Below are 8486 nucleotides of genomic sequence, written 5' to 3' on the forward strand. Positions count from 1 at the left end.
CAGTTTGTCTTCTATGAGGCAACGCGTTACACGCTGTCGCCATTATTTGCCCAATTACAGCACGATTAAATTTAACATCCTTCTGTGTCTAAATTGCTTTTGTGCGAGCGACCTATTTCTCTGAAATAGCTGTTGTCCAATTTTTCTTATTGCGACGCTCTTTTTATATGACAAAATTTGCATGAACGCGTTGCCACGACGTTAATGTAAATACAAGAATGCGCTCACAATCAGTAATCAAGCTTGTGCTTTTCTTTTACATATTTAAGAAAAAACTATATATTATTATTACAGCTATGATTATTTAATTAATAGTTTTTTGCAAAAGCAAAGAAAAAAGAAGTTTTTATTAAATTTGTAACTTTATTCATTAGATTAGATTTCTGAAACTTCTGCATGGTTATAATAAATTTCTTCTTATAATTTCTTTTTATTGATGTGCTTACTTAAATATGCTTCAGATACTTCAGCTCTGAAAGCAAAAAGCATGGAGTACAAGCGGAAATAATAACGCTTCGTGATAAATACACGGAGCAATCGCATCTTTCGATCTCACATAACTTAGTAGCAGGTGTTGCAAGTTGCATAACCACGCGACCACAAATCTCGTGCGGTATGTGTTCGCATCTGTACGTTTCATTCTAAGTTCGGCGCCGCACCGTTATTCAACCAACAGGCACTAAAGTTTATCCCATTCTCTGTTAGTATTATTCATTCAATTACATAATTAAATGCAGCTCTAATATCCTCGCGTTTTAATTATTAGATATTTTAGTCTAGAATTTTAGTCTAGAATTGATTGAATAACATATTGGCGAGTGAAAATGTTAAGTTTTCAATTTAAAATTTTAATTATTAACAGAATATCATCTTCACTTCTAATAAATATAAAATTCCCGCAAAAACGAAACAAGCCTAGATATATTTTTTAATTTAATAAAATATTAACTAAAGTTTGCAACTATGTCTTATTATATGTCCAGAATTACCATATTTTATACTGAACAATTTAAAAATGAGAAATTTTTTGTTTCTTGAAAATTTAACTTTTGAAACTTGGTTAATTTTTGTAGGACCCTTCTATTTCCATTGCCTTCGTTCATAGACGATATTCTGAACATATAAAATAAAAAAGAGAATTAAAAATAAGCAGTTTATATTATGTGCAAGAGATGTGTACATTATAATCCTAGTTAAATATTACATGCATATATACTTTATAAAATATAAACATACATCTTCAAATTTTTTATGACGACGTGTGCCACTGCTATAGTCAATACTGGTTTTTATGTTTCAGGATTTTGTTACGGGCTTGAGTATACTATCTCGTGGCTCAATAGACGAAAAACTTCGTTGGACATTCTCTCTTTACGATATCAACGGCGACGGGTGTATCACGAGGGAGGAGATGACGGACATTGTGACTGCCGTATATGAGCTGATGGGAAAATTTTCTGATCCCAACTTGGATCATGAGGGTGTGCGTGAGAAAGTGGACCGTATGTTTCAGGTAGAAAAATAAGAAATTCTTTAAACCACTCATTCATTAAAAAAATTCAAATTTTGATATATTATAAGAAAATATTATGAGATATTAACAGCATTCTTTCGAAAAGTATTTATTTAGACACAGAAATAAAACCTAATAAATTTATAGTTAATTTGTAATTTATTAAAAAGAAGACGTTAAATTAAAAATATTATTTGGCGAAGCTTTGGACAAGCGTAACATTTAAATTAATGAGTCTCGTATCTCTTTCAAACGTGCAATGAGTGTCGATAATCTGTTCACTTTAATGAAAGAAAACGAGCGTCTGCAGAGAATGTATCCACGAGACAGGAACGAGCCTTTCTTTTTAGAAGCTGTCACATTGTTAGCTGCGGATGACAATGTCCGCAGTGCACTCGGTCTCTTCTCCGCCGCTACAAGCGAAAAAAGGAGCAATCTGTTTTACAGAGACAATTTACGCGGATGACGTGTCTTCTGTCTGCCCGATACAAGCTATACGCTTCATCAATCCTATGACAAATGGAGTTCAAAGAGTTTAACGTTTTTAGGATACGATACATGGAATTGCGCTGACAATCGAACTGCGCAAAACACGTGTAAAACAATTGTGTTGTAAAATACGCGATAAATACCAGTATAAAAAATTCAAAGAGCATACTTTCCCATTTTTTTATTTGTTGTAGAGAAATTATATATTTCTGTAGACGTGAAAATAAAGCTTTAAAGAAAGGGAATGGCAATAAGAAGTTCTTTTATATAATCAATTTGATTTTACTATTGAAAAATACGAAAGTTCAGATCAGGTGCTAGTTTCGTAATCAATTATTGCTTAACATGTTAAGCTGTCACGTTTCAAGATCTTCATCTTCGATTCCATGTAGTCAGGGTTAAATTCATTGAGGTGCTTCCTGCGCTCGCATTGACGTTGAAAGGAAACGCAAATTCGACGGTAAAAGCGACGCGACCAGAAAGGGTAAACGTCTTGTTTAGCGCTGCTGCTTTTGAAGCATGCACACCGATATGCGTGTACACACTCGTGGTCGCGTATGTGGCAGTCGCAACAGCATAAGAGAGATAGGATTAGTACTACGACATGAAGCTCTAACTCGAAACCGCGCGTCTTGCGTTTACACATATATACGCAGATAGTTTAAATTCTAATTGCCTGCGGTCTCAGTTCCTCAAAGGCCCCGAGGGCTTTTCTCAAGGAACTATGCTAGCTTCTCAATCTAACTTGCAGCTCCCGCGCTCTGACACACGTTATATAATAAACACGACGCTCGAGGATTTTAATCACTTTCATGAACTTCTAAAAAGGAGATAGAAAAATTAATCTCTTTTCTTGAGAGTTCACTATTAGCAGATTAATTAAAGGCAAAAAAAAACTTTGTACTTATAATCCATCTAAATGATATGCACAGAGAACACACAAGATTCTTATTTATACATATATATTTTAATGTAGGAGGAGAAAGAGTATGAAGGAGAATGTTTATGCTCATACATACGTTTTACTTAACCGTAATATTCTTGAAAAATGAAAAGATATACTTGCGTAAAAGCTTTTTGAATCGGTATATTAATCTTCTGTTGAACTATCGATCGTTCACTATCCAATTAAGTGTTATTCCTGAATACTTGTCGATATTCTATGGTTAGACTCTCTTTGATTCGCATGATGTAATTCATTAGTCAGCTTGCAATCAATTCTGCAATTCACCGTAAATCGAAACGTCCACGAAATTGGAAACTACCTAAATTTCTGTGTAACAGATGTTACTTGTGGTTAAACTTTATTGTCATAATATCAATAACATCTGTTACATGAATGATCATTTGCAGTGCCGTATTGCCACATCATGTAGCGACGCATGCAGAGAATATTGCCGATAAAATTGTTTTATTACATTTACGCGCGTGATTATAATCAATTATAAATGCATAAATATAAATGTGAACTTTATTAATACGTAAAGATATGAATAAATTTCTCGTTTAAAAACGTACCAATATATATTATATGTAAAAAAATTTCTTAAATATGTAGTCAGTATTAATGTTCCGTTTTCTAGACGAAGAAATGAAATACCGTACAACTCAGATGTATATATTGCAGACATTCTAGGTTTCCTTTTTCGAACATTAACGTTTGAGTACGTAGATAAATCGATCCAGGACTTTCGCTAAAAAGTTTGAAGAATGCGGCGCAAGACAAGACTTTTTCAACAGTCAAACGATTTTTCAGGCATGTTCTTATCTCACGGTAGCAATACGGATGCTTTGAAGTTTGTTTCGCTAAAAAGAAAAAGAAAGATATTCGAACAAAGGAATATAATGCAGCAAATGAAATCAAGATGCAGAAATAAGATGAGATATAATAACAAAGAAGGAAATGCGTCACGTAAAGCATAGACAAAAAAATGAATATTTGAAATAGGAAAAGTTTTATTTTGTCATTGTATATGTGCGATATTAAAGTATTCTCAACCAATAAATAAATTTGGTAATAAGATTTATAAATAAAGTTTTACAAGAAACTCACAATTCATACTTAAAAAATAAATAAGAGAATAAAGAAATAGAAGAAACGTATATATGTAAACGGACATACGAACACAATTTTTTTTAATTTGTGTAAAAACCGAAGTAATTAAATCTCATGATGTATCCTCTCTATGAATTTATGGACCTATTTTTACACACACACACACACACACTCTTTCTCTCTCCCCTACTCTCTTTTATTTTTATTATACATTTTTTAAAGTTATACGAATATTTTATTTGAATGTATCCAAATTTTGCTTTAAATTTTTTTCGATTTTTTTCAATTTTCTATTTATACTGTGTACTTGTCCATCATTCTGACGAACCACTGCTTTAAACATCTTTAGTGGAGAAAAATTAATGAAGTGAGCGTATAAACATTAATCGAATAGTTTTCCCAATTACGTATGGTGACGTAGGAGTTTTCGTTTAATTATACTGATTATGAGAATTGCATATAAAGTGCATATAAACTATCTCTGTCTTTATGTTAATGATTTAATAAACAAGAGTGCTAAAATTAACGCATAAATATATGTATATATGTGTTAATCACATAATATTATTCATTATTAATAATTAATTTATTACTTGTAAATTAATCTTTTTATATTTAAAATTTTGACAAGTACTATTGAAAAAAAAAACATTACAGAATTCACAGTTGTATGAAATATACAATAATGGAAATCATTATTGCAAATACTTCTTTATATGAAGTAAGCTATAATAAACAAGAAATAAAAAACCGCTATGCTACAGCTCGGTCAAAACGGATTGGATCTTGATGCTCAATAATATTTTTATATCAATTATTAAATATAATTTTTCAGTTTTATAAACTGCGTGTTAATATATCGTCAGATTTAAAACACAATAAAACTAAAAATAATTATAAGGCTAAAAATAATATTTCATATTAATTTGTAACTGTCAAATTTAATAACAATGCTATAAGTAGTATAAGTATTTTCAAAAATTGTAAAATAAAAATTATAAACTCATTGCAAAAAATGTTATTCCTAGCTAGGATTCAAACCTAAAATTGCTTCATTTCGTGATGGATCTCACGCCAATAAGCTTTAATAAAGTTTTCAAAGTCATGTAATTAATAAACTTTCTGTAAAACATACGGTACGTCTGAGTTTTTCGTCTATCTTTGAGATCCTTTCAGGATAACGATAAAGCACTATTAAAGCTAACCCCAAGCCATGAATACAGCCGAATGAAAAATGGACCGGTGGACACTTTATAAACTTCTAACCGCGGCACAATGGCTTTGAACGCTTACGAAGATTCTCAATGCGCTCGTGGAAAAGCGGTGAAAGAATAGCTCCTGTCCTTCGCAATTTTATGTAAGAGTCCATCAATATTCTTAGATAACTTCTTTAAAAATAGCAAATGTAATTGTATACAATTACTTAAGAGATTTGATTAATTATATATATTTTTTTTCATTTATTTAAAATATTTTGTTATTGCACACAACACTACAAGATAACAATTATATATAATATATAATATTCTTTATTGATAAACATTAAAAAATTTTAACTATAATCAAAATTATTCTTCCAAATTTCTGTATCTAAATCTGTATTTATCAATTTCTAATCGTATAATTATATCCAGTATATCTATATGTACATTCTATTGTTATATCCATATGTATTCGACTAAATGATTTAATTTTTTATTCTTTGTGTAACAAAATAGTAATCCATTCTAAATTTTTCGTAAAAACGTTTGTTTCAATTAAATTGATACTAATTAATCAGTAGGAAAGCAAAGGTAACGAACGTCGCAGAATACCTGCATTATTCGTAGCACTAATTAAAAACGAGCTTTATTTGAGCACCGTTCGTTCCAGATAACGATTAAATCCGTCCCATTGTTTCTGGAAACTGCGCAGCCAGCTCTCTAGCACTTCTCATCCCAGAAAAATGGGCTACCTTGCCAATTTTTGGTTTTATGATTGAATCGTTTTCATGTTACGTCACTCGCGAACAAGAGATCAGAACATGAAAAATAAAAGAAAATATAAAATGTGAAAGATATATTTACAAATTTAATTATCATTGAAAGTTTAAAAACTAAAAAATTATAATTGTTTTGTCAAAAATTATTAAAAGAATTGTTTCTGAAATATTATTCAATGGATCTGCAGCAACCTATATATGATAAAGGACAATGGTATTGTCTTTTAAAATGAAGGATATAGTTCTAGCTTATCTCTTTGACATACTAAATTGATGAATGACAGTATAAGATCCTATTATTATCGATTCTCTCCTAAATTTCCACACAATCCTATATACCCCATATTTCCGACGATTATTGTTGATTATAATATAATTACAAGACTACGATAATGCACAATTTAGCTTGCAGTAAGTCGTGATACCAATTAATCCCAGCGGTACACGACAACAAGCTCCACCCACGCATACGCTTTCTGTTTCACAGTGCGAGAGCAATAATAATTTTGCGAGTCGCATCTGCCAATAGCCGATTTACCATCGTACAATCTAAATGATCGAACATACACGCTACACGACTTGAAATGCCAGAGCCTCGACTTTCGATGTTATTTATTCCGTAAATTAACCTGATTGCCATAAATTGCAGATAATTAACGTCCGATAATACCTGCCCCTTCCAATTAAATATATTTGAATAAATATGCGAAGACCGCACTTTTGATCAAACTATATTTATTCGTACTACACATTGTGCTATCAATGATTAATTGCATTGGAAAGAATGAACTGTAACAATTTGGTTCAACAAATTTTGAATTTTTAATGATTATTTTAATAGAAAGAATGGACTTTAAATAATATTAAATAATATTAAAATAAAAATTACTTACACGTCACACGAGGACAATATTGAAAAATATAGTTAAAACATACGACGTAGTAGAAACAAACTTCTAGCGTGACCGTGGTCGACCAGTTCTACTTTAAGTAACGCATACATTTACATTGGCATACCATCGTAGAAATGCGGAAGTGTGAGAGAACGTCTACATGCTTTTTCGTCGTCGTATACCGTCTTAGGATATACGTCAGCGGTGGTCTTCCAATCTAGGTCAACGTGATGCTTTTTTCCAAGTTTAAGCTTCATAGTAATTCCATTCATTCATAGTTCAGTCAATCATGTTAGAGCGAGATATGAGGATCCGAATATCAGTGTCCAACCATGATGCAAAACAAAGAGATTCATAAAGCGGATTTTCGTATCTTCCTACAGAAAATCTACATAATACCATTATAACATTTTACATACTAACTTTTTGACACAATGTTTCATTACGTAACGATATTTAAGCCGATTACATTAAAAATCTACATTGTACCTAACAGTACAATGTAGATTTTTAATGTTATAATTTTTAAGAATATATTCTAATTTGTTATTACTTGCACATTATTATTTGTTAAATAATTGTTTTGTAATAGAAACAAAAAATTAAGCAAATATTTTTTATTAAAATATTAATAATAAATTATTTATTTAAATTACTTTATGTAAAAAAAGATATTTTTTATTTTAAAAGCTTACCATTAGCTTGGAATAAGTCTATTGCTAATATCTCATCAGTAGTTGATACAATTTAATTTCATCAAATTTTATTTCAGAAAATGGATGGGAACAGAGACGGCGTAGTGACGTTATCCGAGTTTTTGGAGGCTTGTCGAGCAGATCCAGATATCTCAACTAATATGGCTGCTCTAGATACTGCCTTCTGACACTCATCGCGTCCGCAATATATGCCATGGACTTGAAGGGATCACTCGATTAGGAAATAAATCGCTCAATGTTGTACCTTAACTCCTTGGACCAGAGAGGAAAGAAGTTCCTCAAAGTGTGTCCTGTCGTCTTGGAGCGACTGATATGCGATTTTTCAGAGTTGATTGTTTCGAGAGATGACATTGCGTCACTTTGCGCATTAGCTCAACAAAATCTACTCAGTGGAATTTCTAGATATATGCAAAAGAAAGGTATATAACGATAAAAGGGTACATATAAATGGAGTGTTTCAGCTCGAAATTTGCAACTTAGATGTACCAAAAAAAATTACAAAAGTGGTTGTTTTGTGATAGAAACAAAAACTGAACGAATATTCGATTGATGTCCTGCCTCCCTCTTCCTAGAAATAGGATGTTTGTAGAATTAGATATCTGCAAATGTGAGAAAATATATGCAGATTGGAGAGAGGAGCAAATAACGAGCATATTAGGACGATAAAATAATTTTGTTATTTTACTTGAACTTGCTTAAAAAATGACGATATCGTATGACATCTACGATATTACAAAAAGAACGTATGCAATGGATCTCTGAAAAGTTGTCAAATGTTGGCAAAGTTGTAACAATTTCATAAAGATTTAGCATTAGTGAGTACGAAGTGGTTAGCAAA

At 31.3% G+C, this 8486-nt stretch overlaps 1 protein-coding gene across 1 annotated transcript in view; it reads left to right on the forward strand.

The window, feature by feature from the left end:
• Positions 1 to 8486, forward strand: part of LOC105834522 (Kv channel-interacting protein 4) — a gene marked incomplete at its 5' end in the record, with an annotated part of 30558 nt that extends 22072 nt beyond the window's left edge. Inside the window, 2 exons of the mRNA XM_028192240.2 lie at positions 1301 to 1513; positions 7705 to 8486. Coding sequence (XP_028048041.1) covers positions 1301 to 1513; positions 7705 to 7815 — 324 coding nt within the window. The remainder of the gene's footprint in view (positions 1 to 1300; positions 1514 to 7704) is intronic.

The sequence above is a fragment of the Monomorium pharaonis genome, chromosome 1 (assembly GCF_013373865.1).
Source record: "Monomorium pharaonis isolate MP-MQ-018 chromosome 1, ASM1337386v2, whole genome shotgun sequence".
In the NCBI taxonomy this organism is placed as follows: Eukaryota; Metazoa; Arthropoda; class Insecta; order Hymenoptera; family Formicidae; genus Monomorium; species Monomorium pharaonis.